The sequence below is a fragment of the Corvus moneduloides genome, chromosome 2 (assembly GCF_009650955.1).
Source record: "Corvus moneduloides isolate bCorMon1 chromosome 2, bCorMon1.pri, whole genome shotgun sequence".
Lineage (NCBI taxonomy): Eukaryota > Metazoa > Chordata > Aves > Passeriformes > Corvidae > Corvus > Corvus moneduloides.
Genome location: NC_045477.1, coordinates 82,645,275 through 82,659,605, shown reverse-complemented (window position 1 = coordinate 82,659,605; position 14,331 = coordinate 82,645,275). Strand labels below are relative to the sequence as shown.

At 37.1% G+C, this 14,331-nt stretch overlaps 1 protein-coding gene across 1 annotated transcript in view; it reads right to left on the bottom strand.

The window, feature by feature from the left end:
• Positions 1 to 14,331, bottom strand: part of PCCA (propionyl-CoA carboxylase subunit alpha) — a 273,796-nt gene that overhangs the window by 51,414 nt on the left and 208,051 nt on the right. The window contains exon 21 of the mRNA XM_032100130.1: positions 6,578 to 6,631. Coding sequence (XP_031956021.1) covers positions 6,578 to 6,631 — 54 coding nt within the window. The remainder of the gene's footprint in view (positions 1 to 6,577; positions 6,632 to 14,331) is intronic.

Below are 14,331 nucleotides of genomic sequence, written 5' to 3'. Positions count from 1 at the left end.
GACCATTTGAGGGAAATTTGGCAGCACCCAATTAGGTATCCAACAAGCACCTATGCATCTTCAGCTTCACCTTAGCACCACCACCTCTTGCTCAAGGAGATCTCAGGCAAAGACTACGAGAAGTTGTTCTGTGGAAACTTGTGGCACTTCTGGTTTCTTTTAATTCACAGGAACAGAATTCAGAAAGATCTCCAAGCACTCTCTTATTTCTCTTTCCAAAGAAATCTTGAGCAAGATTTCCAAAGTAATCTGATTATTTTGATTTTAGGGATGTGGCTTTTGGTAACACTGGTATTTCTAAATCTCTCAGGTGTTTTTGAGTTTGTCCCCAGTGGACAGTTTTAATATATTCACTATACCTTCTGCTTTAAAACATGCAAATAATATATAAGACAATTGAAATGTGAACAGCATATGTAGCTGTGTGACTGCACCTGATCATTCACACCTCATGAACTGGAACAATTCTCACTGCCCAGCCCTAATGATGGTCGCTGCTTTCACAAGTGAAATCCTTGTTGTGTGAGTTACCCACTTTCCACAGAATACCAAAGCACCTTGCTGCCAGTCTCAGGATTCTCATCATCATCCACGTTCAAAAGAGACTTGAACGAAGTTATTGTTTTCAGAAACAATTGCATGTTTTTACACCTTTTGCACTACTGAAATACCACTGATGATAGCTCTACTACTAGAAGCACTGTGGTTCACAGTGCCTCTGAAAATGGATGAAAAGAAAAAAAAACCTATACAACAGTACAATTCCCTTTATATCAGCAGGGACCCTAATCTTAAGGCTTGAGAATAGGAAGAGTAAAAAAACCATTTTTAAAAAGACATTAGCTTGCAAAATAAACACCTACTGGCCTACATTTATTTTCTTGTGGTTAGTACTCTACGTATTCCAATAAATACCACCTTTGTAACCTCTGCAGGTCCAAACCAATGTTTGAAAGTCTGCATAAATCTTCAGTATCTAATTTCAGAAGTGTCGCATATAGAAAGAAAAGCATAAAGAAAGAAAAGAACTTGTTAAGAACTGCAACAGTTTCTAAGGGTGAAAGAAGCAGGTTGTTAAACATTTGCCATTGTGAGCTGAATCAGACTCACACAGCCAAAGCTTTATAAGAACACAGGGAGAAGGAAAAAAGGAGGAGGAAGCTGTCTGCTGATGAGATTATAGACAGACTGCAGGGTTTCAGCACAATTTATAAGCCTCAGTAATGGGACAAGAAGCTGGAAGTTTGCTCTTGAAGCAAAAGCAGATAAGCCACGGCAAGAGGGAGCAGAAGGGAGAATCAGCACTGAGAAAAGTTAGTATACTGGCCTGTAGCTCCTAAGATTAGTTTAGCTCTACAACTGAAGAAAATACAGTAAGACAGGATGCAAAGGCAAAGATTTTAGGAATGCTTTTCTATAAAGCTCTCCATTTCTGACTGCCATGAACAGGATACAGAACTAGTAACCCTGACTGTGTATGGAATATTCCTTTGCCAATCTATCTGGAAGTAGCTAAAGCCCAAAACTCATTAATACCAACTGTGATTACTAATGCACTATATGCAAATATATGCCAGCTATGCTAAAAAGAACGGCCAGGGCTTGACAGAGACTTGTTTTCCTAAATCCAGTATTCTCAGCCTGGAATTTGCAGATCTGGTTGCAGTGGTGGGTCTCAGGACTATTTTAAATGGGTCTGCAAAAACGCTGAATAAAAGGATGTGTAGTATCAACAGGCTAATAGTAATCATAAGAGAGCATAAGCTACCACAGCAAAACTTCAAATATTTTGTAAATCAAAGGTGGCAAAAAGCACCCCATTGGTGATCAGACTGAAGCAATGGAAAATCCTCCAGTGAGATGGATGAACCAAGAAAACAGTGCTAGGAAACTCAGAAAGCACCTAAAGATGGCTTGACTCTTAAACCAGAGTAATTCTAATCTGCTCCATGTGGGTTCCTATATCGTGTTCCCCTATATTGTTAAGTAATATACTGAACAGTATGTCATGTGTATCTTCTTTCATCATTCCTCAGAGGAAAAAAAATAATTGTTTATATTTCTGCTGTGATGTTAGAGAAGATCAAAGAAACAGCATAAATTATGAGCAGAGGGTAGGGACCATCTCTTTTGAGGAAAGTGATCCACTGGGTCAGCAGAGCATCGCTGTCAAGCATGGCCTGCAGCCCAAAGCTGACAATGACATTACAGACGTGATGGAGCCAGGCTGCTCATTACCTGGACATACACAACTTCTTTATTTCAAATTCCACACACAGTCTAGAATACGTTTAATGCTTGCACAATAATCTGCAGTTCTCTATATACTTGCAGCTTTCTTAGCGTTAAAGGCTGCCTGCCCAGACGTATTTCATTGTTGAAGTCCAGCTGAGAGGCCTGAATAACCAACAAATGACTGGGGCCAGCAGTGGGCCAGCCAAAAACATTCTTCTCACGTAAGAGAACAGAAGGTGGAATGAAAAGACAAAAGACACAACAGAAACTGGAGGGTAATTAGAAAGACAGGAATGAAGGGTGGACTTTGGTCCTCTGAGCACTCAAACATCCAGTTTTTTTAATTGCAGAGGCTGAAGCAGAAGCTCTGCACATAGATCTTAGTGTTTTTCTATAGATTTTATGAATTTATTTCATATGATCTTTACATCTAGAGAGCAAGTCCTGTGAGGAGCAGCTGAAGGAGCTGGGCTTGTTTAGCCTGGACAAAAGGAGGCTCAGACTTTCTCACTCTCTACAAATGCTTTAAAGGAGGTTGTAGCCAAGTGGGGATTGGTCTCTTCTCTCAGGTAATGACTGATGAGAGGAAACTCCCTCAAGCTGCACCAGGGGATGTTTAGATTGGATATTTGGAAAAATTTCTTCATGGAAAAGGCTGTCAAACATTGAACAGGCTGCCCAGGAAAGTGGTGCAGCCACTGTCTCTGAAGGTATTTAAAAGACACGTAGATGAGGCACCTGGGGACATGGTTTAGTGGTGGATTTGACAATGCTGGGTTAACGGTTGGAACTGATCATCTTGGAGGTCTTTTTACAATCTAAACAATTCTGTGATTCTACGTTTTTGACAAACCTACTTCTGTGAGCTGCCTACACACAGGAGACAGCCCATAAATTACTGCTCCCTTATTTCCTGCACTCTTGCTTTTGGGCACAGTTTTGGACATTAATCTGAATCACGTACTAGCTTGTTTCCTTTTTCTTTGTACAATATATAGCACAACCAGATTACTTGTTGTTATGGTAATGCTATTAATAAATACACTATCTGAATAAATCTAGCGTGAAGTGGCAAAATAGCAGGACTCCATCAGTACACCACGTCTAGTGATATTCATCAGAGGGGACAAATGAGTAAAAACTCATGTAAAATCTCCATTACAGCCATAACCCAGGACCTCCTCTGGAATAATTTAATGAGGACTCAAAATGCTATCCTCACAAGAAAATTAAACCAAACCAGTGCAATTTCCAATTCAATAACTATTTCTTACAGCTACAAGTTGCTTGCTCCTCAGGCAGAAACATCCTCATATATCTTCCAAAAGCTAAGTCCCTATCATATCTGAGACTCACAACCTTCTATCAAAAAAAACGACTTGGAGAAAATAAGCTATCTAATGCCACTACAGTTTGGAGTGAAGAGACATGCTCAAGTAGCAATTAATTCCTACTCATGATCAGAAACAAACAAAAACATTATTACTAATCCATGCAGACCCCCAAGTGATGCTAACAGTAGGCACTCAAAGCTAAGATATCACTGGAGAAAGCAACATGATTTTTCCTTTTCTCCTCTAAAACAACAGAAATATGCTGCTACACTAACAGAAACACTCATCTTACTGTCCAGATGTTTACCATATGTTATGAAGCAAAATTCATATTATACTGTTGTCTTTCATCTGCAATACAGTCTTCTCTGTCCTCCACCTAACTGGAACAGCCAGGATATTTCTAATAGAGAAGCACAGCTTTCACTTCCCCTCAGAGTGTCAGCTGCCTTCCTGAAGCAGGGACTTGTGTTTTGTCAAAATCCAGCAGCAGAGTTGTTTCTACTACCCGATGTCAAAAAATCAAGTGAAGCCATTTATTGAAGCTGATGCCTTCCTGACAAGCCAGGCAAGCTGTGCTCCTTACAAGCTCATTCTAAAAATACACTCTGCTGGACAGGTCAGTGGTCTGTACACTCCAGAGCATCGTGCTGGCTGGTACCACTGGAGTGCCATCAACATTTGCCCTGACCAAAATGAACACAGAATGTTCAGAGTTATTCTTTATGTTTTCTACTAAAAAAAAGGAGCGGAGAAGTAACTTTGCAAGCTGTTTATTATGTTGATAACAATACGTTATAATAATAATGAGCAATCAAGACTCTTTTGCTGCTAAATATTCCCTTCAAACACTTCCTAAGTCAACTGCAGTTAGCAAGGGTTTAATAAGAGATACGTAATGGTGAATGTATTTCTAGGGCCTTCATTAAGGTAACATTTTCTTTGTTTGAACATTTACATTTGTGTAGGTGCACATGTACACACTACAGACTGTGTATCTATATGTGCAGCAATCTGTAGTGGATATCATTGTATATTCCCCCCCACTACCTAAACTGAATATATTAAGCTTAAATCAGAAGAGTACAAGGATGTTAAATGAGCAAAGGACAAATGAAACAGCAGGATTTAGGGGAAAGGAGGACAGCAGGCTGGAGGACTGAGCACAGGTACACACTTTGCCTTGGATTCTACGAGAAAACTGTTATTGGAGCAAACCCTGGGAAGCAGACTTCATTACTGTTTCTCTACCCTGATTGCTGAAGTTCTCTCTCTGGGTTTGATCAGCAAGATGTGCATAATTTATATTAAATAAAAAAATTTCAGAGAGCGTACTAAAGGCTTTTCTCTTCAGTCCTCCTGAGAATTTTAGTTGTAATCACATACTTGATTTCCCCAAATAACTAGGATTCAATAAACACACGAGTTAGTCAGTAAGATCTAACATATATTACAATCCAGTAGCTGTTTCATCACCATCTTTTATAATCTCTTCCCGGTCTGTAAGTGAGACTTTGGGCAACTTCTAACAAATGAATACAAAATATTTTCATATCTAATTTGAACAGCAGGTTTAACATTTTATGTCACAAAATACACAATCAGAATTTTCCCTGCTACAGCACCCCCTTACAGAGAAATCAATTAAAATCTAGTCAGATTATCAAGCTGCATTTGTGTTTATATCTTACCTACTTGGAGTAATTATTTTCTCACACAAAGACTACCCAATCAACCACCTAGCAGCAATCTCACATACACAGGTTGCAACTCCAGAGCAGAAGCACCATCATAAATACAATAGTGCAGAACAAAACTTCATTTTTATGTCTTTAGGTTACTGCTACTCTGCTTGTAACTAAGACAAATAAATAAATACGTGTACACAGAGATGTATCTATAGAAGTAAAAAATATGAAGGGTACTTTTCATTTCTAAAAACAAACATGTAAGGAAAAAACATAAATGCAAGGTATTCTTGTTAAGTTTACCCTTAGCGTGTTAGACCTTGCAAACAACGGCTTCATAGGACTTGTAGCAGAACTAATCACAAGTAAGTAGAATGAAAGCATGATCATATGCAATCCTAATCCACTTGTGTCCAAAACAAATAGTGCACAAAGATGTTAGGACTAAATTCTACATGGAATGTTTCATTCTTAGGCTTTTCACTGCTAACATCACTACAGTGAAATCTGTGGGCAGCAAGCAGGACAACTTACTTTAGCGGATCCTTCAATTTTATTTCATTTTCAGAACTATTTTTAGACACATATGGAACTTCAAAAAATTCAATGACTGCATTTTAATCATGCAAATCACAGAACTGGAAGTTGCTTCAATCACATGTATGTTTATAAGCATCCATAACCAAACACAAAACTTGTATATTATACATGACTGCTCCAAAGGATAATTTTATTCAGTAAATTCTGTCTAATGGTATAAAATCTGATTAGGATTTTAGGCATACTTCTATCCAGCAAACAAAATCTGAGAGAACTACAAAGCTACCAAATCTGGTTAGAATGAGAAAAGAACAGAACACTTTGCATTACTAAATAGTCTTTTCCTAAGACAGTTACTGACCCACTCTGGGATATAGGGGTATGTAATACAGTGAAGCAACAGAGATCAGAAAGCTGATGTGGTGAAGAAGAGTGGGATTGATCCTGATGTGTATCAAACCTCAGTATATTGCAATAAGCTTACAACTCTACAACCAGCTAGCTACCTTAAAATCCCTTCTAAATGAAATAGATGCAGACTTGAATCAACAGAAAGGTAGAACACAGGTACTGTGCCTTGGAAGTTGGCTTCAGTTGGCCTACATTCACCTGTTACACTCAGAATATTTATACATAATACTGACCCCCATATCTACAAGTGTAAATGTACTAAAGTGTACATTTTACACTTTAGTGTAAAAGTGTAATTTACCTACTTTCTGTTTACATTATATTCTTCTACCAACTTAATTCTTTGCAATACAGTTATTACATGCTTACCACTGTGCCTAGAAACTGAATGCTTGTCTCTCCAGAGGCATTCCGAGAAATCCGCTGAAAAACACAAATGTAAGAATTGATTAAAGCAACTCAAAATTTGTAACCATTCCATTTGCTTTGTCACATCACTGTAAAGTAATCAAAAACAATTGAATACATAAATCTATACATAAAACAGATAAAATAAATTCCTTCAACAGAAGTACTGGAAGTCTAAATTATACTTCATCTCAGATTTTGGTTTTAGTTCAGTCAACTCAATAAAATTTATTTTTGAAGGACAATGAAGGCAAATATGGCCAAGTACAACACAGAGCAACCTTGTGCTCGAATGTCATGAATAATGAGGCTTCTGCCATCTCTGTGATTCTGTATTCCTGTTACTCACATTAAATATTATCTTCATTCTCTCCTAATGAGAGACATTTTAATCTCTTTTTAAAATGCAAACCTCCAATGATGCTGCTTTGAGAACAGAAAAAAAAATGACCTTATGAAATGTCTGGTCACCTACTGTGGTTCAGGAGTTGATTGAAGTTATTAAACAGTCTTCAAATACTACATTGTCAGTAAGCCGCAAGACAATGTAAGAGAAAATACATTACTGGTTTCACACAGTATTAAACATAACTTAAATATGCAAAACATATCAAGAATTCTTTCTTCCTGTGAATTGTTTTCTCCTTCAATGTAAAAAGTTTTTTCTCACATTTAATTCCTACTGTTTAAACTATGGCCCACATCGGTCCCGAGTCATTGAACACCGCCCTGATTTTACACAATGCCAAGTGTACATAAAAGTACTAAAGCACAGATCTGAGAAGATGAGTATTATTGCAAAGAACTGCACAGAAATCTTCAGCATTTTAAAGACAAAAAATCCTAAGAATGAGGCTGCAAATAATCTTGAGAGATCTTCTAGCCTAAGACTCCTAACACAATCAAAGCACACCAGTGTCACTCCCAAATAATGTGTTTCTAACTCATTCTCAAAATCTTACAATTGCAAAAATTTCACAGTCTCCCCAAGCAATTTATCCCAGTGTTCTGCATCTTTACAATTAGGAAGTTTTTTCCTAGTATTTGATTAAAATAACCCTTACTTCAACTTTATTACACATATTAATTCTCCTCTTTTTCATTACACACAGGAAACACAGATTATTCCCTTCCTTTCTACAGCTACCTACAGGTATATGAAGAGCCCTTATCATGGCTCCCCTAAGCCTTGTCTTCTCTAGACCAAATGAGAAAGTGCTACACCAACAATAGCTAGATATCCTCCAAAACAATTTTAATAGCAATAAATTAAATCCTGGTCCCTTTTCACTAATGGTGCATGTTCCTCGGCTACACTTTATGAAGTAATAATTACTACAGCCCAAACATGCTTATTTTTTGACTTAACAGGTCACACACTGACATTGCAATCTGTACAATCATATGAAAACAAAGGGTGATGTGCCAGAGCCTGACATATTTCAACAATAATGATTAATGGAATGGAAAATATGGGAAATAAAATTTCATACAAAACCTGACGTTTACTTTTATAAAGGAAACAGGAATATACACTTTTCCCACAGTCTAGGATAAACACAATCAGGTTTTGGAAACCACAAAGAAGAACAAAGTACCGGCTGCCTACAATGAATGAACCGCATGCCAAAACAAACAAGTCCCAACCACTTGATAAGCTGTCAGAAAATGGCAAGCTGAAAAAAATTAAAGGATTTAATTTCTTTTTTTTCTGGAATGCCCTCCACCCTCGTTAGAGTTCTGTCACTTATTGTGCTACCCTTTTGTCTGCTTTCAAGGGTCATTAGAGACCTTTTCATGTCCTAATAAAAATTCCATTTTTTTGGCTAATCTCCCTGTCACACAGAAAAACACAACTTAAAAAACAAAACAAAACGAAAAATAGAGCCCTTTTGTCACTTTCTTTAAAGGCTTTCAGAGTAAAGCCAGGTATCTTGACAATTTGACTTACTTTTCTCAACTGAAAAGCAAATCATTAAAGTATTTCCTCACACAGATTTTCTTTACTCACAGCCAAATAAGCTAGCATAGCAAAAACTAAGTTCTTTCAAAAATAATTTAATAACCACTTTAATAAAGCCAAATAAATATGTATTTAAAGAAGGCACCTTCTAAAGCCTCCACCTCAAGACAAGACAAAGATAGCAGCAGCAGCATTTTTCCTGCTCTGACACTGCTGGAGCACCCTGGTATCACAGTATAGCAATTCCTCACTGCTACTGTTTGCTGTGTCCAAAATATAAAGCATTCATTCAGTGTCGAACACATTTAAAGTCAGTATAAGCACTAAAATCCATCTCTTAAATTAACATCCAGGAAAGGGGGAGCAATGGGGAAGGTGACGAAAATAGGTAAGAAAGAGAGGAGAAAAAGAAATTTCCCTCATGGGTGTATGTAAAAAAAAAAACAAAAAGAAGAAAGAAAGGTAGAGAAATTCTCCAAGTCACAAAACATATGTTACAGCACGACCAGAAAGAGAACTGCCAGGCTTTTGAGAACTGTGTTACAAAAGAAGTCAGAACATTATCATAATTAATGTTTCAAATTACAGTTGCAAATAAATTTCAGCTATTAGATGTGATTAGATTTTTCTGAAAAGAGTTACTTCTGTTCCACTGGCAGGCTTGTGTTTCTGGGATTTGTAAACGTAATTGATGTTTTCAAGAAAATGAAAGGACATGGTTAACAATTATTCTTTTATTTCCCACCTCTTTAGAAAAAGGACCAGTCTCCAGTTTCTCTTGTAAAGTTAGATATTTACATATTCTATACCTCATAATAGATGGTTTCATATTGCATGTGATAGCAGGAAAGTAATCAAATAGAGGTAACAATAGAGAATAGCTAATTATATGCATTGCCATTGCTTTCCCAATAAATCACAAATTATTTGCTAGGAGGTTTACACCAAAAAGGCAAGGGAAATTTATCATTTGTTCAAAGACAAAACATACCCATGTGTTTACCTGCCAATACAGTAAAATTACACTGTTGACATAAATTATGCAATCTTAGATATAACCAATGCTTTTCTGGTTGATTCAGTGGACAAAGCTTCAGACTAACTTAATTAGTATCCTATGAGTTAAAAGTATATTTTTCTTTCCTTATGAGAAAGTAACAAGCTAAAACAAATCTGAAAAAAAATCACAACTTCAAAAAATCCATCTGCAGTCTCAAAGCTGTCAAATGAGTATGAGTGTTACATAAATATTATATGTATTTTTACACACACAGGTTACAGTATGTTATACTGCATATGCTATGTATATACAAACAAAATGCTTATGCACACATGTAAAAATAGAAAAGTCCATACAATCATACAAAACGTGTTTGATTCTCCTCCTCTATCTTGTGTATGCTATACCACAGTCATTTCACAAATAATCATTTTAATCTGTAAATCCCAGTAAATTACAAGAGGTTAGTGTGATCTGACTTTAAATTCTTCTGCTTTGCCATAGAAAATTATTTCCAGTTAGTTGGGTATCAATGATGTATTCATTGTAAGATGCAATAGGGTTACAATCAGCTTTGCATTAAGCCTGCAATGGATGAGCACTCGCAGATAAAAATGATAACAACCTTTACATGAAGAAGGATAAAGCAGCTCAAGAAAACATAAAATATATATTAATGAAAAGCATTCTTAACTGACATAGACATTATTAGACAACAACAAGATCTTAGAATATTTCCCACAAGTCTTCTGGTCTCTAAAACTCTCCAAGCTACTGGAAGGGAGCAGCTTCAGAGAAGGAATGATACAAAACCAAAGAAACTCCAACAGATCAAAAGCAATTTTTTTTTCCTTTGCTTACAAATGAAAAAGTAATGATATCCCCCAAGGTGAGAATTAATGTGAGCCGGCAAAGGCAATCAGGTAAGTAAATAGGTACACACACTTCTCAAGCACATTTATCTTGAACTACTATATACTGGCTTTATTTGCTAAAAATAAAAGCTGGACACCATTTCTTACAGAAACACCATTTTCTTACAGAAAATGCACAGATTGTCACTCAGCCAACATTTTTTCAATTTTTTCAAGCTATGGCATGACTATATTACCAGTTGGACAACATGTAGCAAACTACCAAACCAAAAACAAAATTACAAGCCCAGAAAATTTATGGATAGGCTATAAATAAAATTTTGAGTGAAACACTGGTAGTTTCCAAGCATGGTGCTGTTTTTCAGGATGCAGAATTTCTTGCAGCCCAGCCCCTATTGATTCATTTCAACTGCTCACTAACAAATTCTGAACATCTTATGCCAGGAATTTCAAATGGAGGATGCTATCCACTTTTTGGCCAATACTTAAAAACTCTTTAAAATTTCATCTAGCAAAACACAGGCCAGAATCATCCCCAGATGGGTTTAATTATAAAACAAATCATTCCCACAATAGGGAAGTCAGGGAAAAAACCCACACAGTATTTTACCTTGTAACGTTAGAACAGATTCATCTGCTAGTCTAATCTGAATTCATGAGATTTTGTGTCCATGAGGGTGCTTGGACATCTGGAAAGCTCCATCTTCCACCTAAGTCACTCCTACCTTTAGAGTTCCACAGTTGGGTCAGAAAGGAGGAAAAAGCTGCAGAAGTAGCTGTGAAACCTTTAAGTCATCCTCTCCTCAAAAAGGGGTGATTGATTTGATGTTATCAGTCTCCTTATCCCTCTCCTTCTAGAAAGGAGAACTTCATCTCAGCACTGCCTTTCCACCATGCAAAATCCCAGTCAAGGGATGTAATCACAGACTAGCAATGTGACCAAGATTGCATGCTGGAGACTGTCTACATTGCACTGTATGTTCAGACTTGTTCAGCCTCACAAGCCTTTCCACTTCGGCAGTCACCCTACTTTTTCACAATTTAACATTCTACACTGGTGGTGCCATCATTCTCTCCCCTTAGAGCACTAAGCTGCAGATGGGAAGTTAGCCTGATTTTGTGCACTGCTCTACCCTTAGCCATTATTAGTTTCAGTTCACACTTTATAGCAAATGAAGACCCAGTGAGTTGTTCTTCCTCAAGGCATGTCCACATTTTCCAGGTTCTTACAAGGGCAGCAGTCACCCAAGTAGGGAGAGAGATGATCATGTCCTGCTGTGTGTGAAGCATTTTGACTTGTGAAAGATATCTAAGACTGATGTTAGTGGCACTGTACTGAAGCAGTCTTTCCCATTAAAAGGAATCCTGCCAAAAAGTTGAAATATTGGCATTTCCTGGCACCTGTTGCAAGCTACCTCAGTCCCTTTCCAGGGACTAGATGGAATCTGTTCTTAAACAGTACAAATGGAGATGTTAAATACAGGGTGAGTGGCTTACAGGGCGTCAATCCACACAGATAATTGTGCAGGTGCAGTTTCTAAGAGGCTGAGGCACCATATCACTTTTAAAAGTTCTCTTAATGCCTGGGATTCAATTGCAGTAGATGACTTGGGAATTTCTGTCCTCCCATAAACAGAAAAATAGAAACACAGATCCTTCCCAATATTTCTTTATGTGATATCCAATGTGACTGTTACTTGTTACTTCTTTTTGCAAAGCTTTTTAAATATTAAAACCACTGTAGGTATGCTATTACATATACAGAGAGTGCCTTCTAAGTATGTACATGTGTTCCGTTAATCCTGAGGTAGGCAGGTGTTACAATGAAGTAGATGACAGGCTTTAAAACTAACAAAAAATAAACAAAACAAACAACAAGAAAAACAACAACAAAACCCACAAAAAGCACCCCACAAACAACAACCTAAAGAAAACATCCACAGGAAATACTGTTTATTTGGTGTTAGTAAAGAATTAGTCTAAAGGACATGTACTTCAGCCCAGAATTTACAACGATACAATAATTAGGAGTTTAGTCTTCTCTGTGAACTTCTAAATTTTTGCTGTTACTACATTGAATCACAAAATGACTAGAACTTCTGCAAGCTTTCCCCTTGTTTTGGTATGCCATGATGTGTCTTGCTACTAGAAGGGGGGAATTATGCAGTCAAAATGCTGCCATGTGATTCTAGATCTGATAATGTCTGTGACTGCCCTGAGACAAATCCTTTACAGGATCCTTAGTCCTTTCTCACTCTCATGCCCCTCCTCTTCCTTCCCCTTTGCTCTCTGCATGTGTTACCATGGTCAAGAGAACCATTTCTCATCTTTCAGGGTTTAGATATCATAAAACTAAAATGTCTGTCAGTGACTCAATGCAATGCTTTGGTCTTTGGACACATACAGAGTCCTTCTAGTTATTCATCCTGAATATTGTTTATCTTGAAAATTTATAGCTCCAAGATGAAAAAAACATGGCATAAGATACCATGACAACTAATATTATTTTATTAACATCTTGAGTAAAACAGGATAAAACAAATCCCATTTCAGAGGGATTGATTGAACATATCAGTTGATCACTCATTTCCTTCCTGAATGAAAAAAAGAAAATATATTCATTTTCATGAAAGAATTGGTAAAGGTAATGGTGTGTGCTTTCAGTTCTGCTGCTGTAATTTCATGAGCTTTTATTTCCTTTAATTTTCCCCTTCCCTTCACATATTCTCCATTTGACCAATGGACCAGAAATTTGTACCAGATTTGGCCAGGTTAGCCATAACTGGAACATGCTGAAAATAAAACAGGGAGTGAGCTACAGGTTAATCAATGTGGGCCATCAGGAATTCAGTGCTGGGGCTCACACAGGCTTTTCTCTACCCAAAAGTACAGCTATGTGGGTATAGGATAACTAAGGTTCTGTCTGTTTGCAGATCGTTCTGAGTCCCTCTCCTGGAGACAACTTAGCAAGAATAATTTTGAAATCTTGGTTAAAGGACAACAGCAGAGTATGTGCAGTAATTGACAGCACTAAAAAATGGACTGTCAAGCAGTCATGAACACTGCTCACTAAACCTCCCCAAAATAATTTTCAGAGGTTAAGAAAATGAGTGTTCTGAGGTAATGGTACTTTAGATTGAAAACCTATATAATGTATCATATCATTATCACAGATTACATCTGAGATCTCAAAACAGCAAAATGAAAAAAGGTAATTTTTCTTAAAAAAGTAAAAAAATCACACATATTTAAAAACTCTCTAAAGAGTTGTAGGAAATGAATACTTGGGCATAGGCTTTGTTCTCCTGTCAGACATTTCCCTGGAACAAAGACTTCATAACCTACAGCATTCTCATTTTTTGTTATTATAGACCAAAATAATAATCTAAAGAAACATTGTATCAGAGAAGCACTTACATTTGTCATACCCCAGGATGCAGAATATACTACTCCTGCTGCAATTGTTGATGCAATAAATAAATTAAATGAAAAAATAAGTGATGCCATCACCAAATTCCCTTTAACACTAAGTAGAGAAAGCTCCCCTGATAAATCTTCATCTATTTCATTCACAAAAACACTTGAAGCTTGAGACTGATGATTTCAGCTTTACAGGATCATGTTCTTGTTTAGCAACTCCATTATTCTCTTAATTACACCTTGCTGTGACTGATAAAGACCTTTTTACTGTAGAGTTTGGGATGCCCAACAGACACAGAACAGTTAGGCTGGAAGGGACCTCTGGAAATCAGGTAGTCATATTCCCTGTTCAAAGCAAGGCTAATGTCAAAGTGATATTGAACTGCTCAGGGCCTTGTCCAGTTGAGTTCTGTCTACATCCTACAGAGCTACAGTTCATCAGAGACTAATTCTCTGA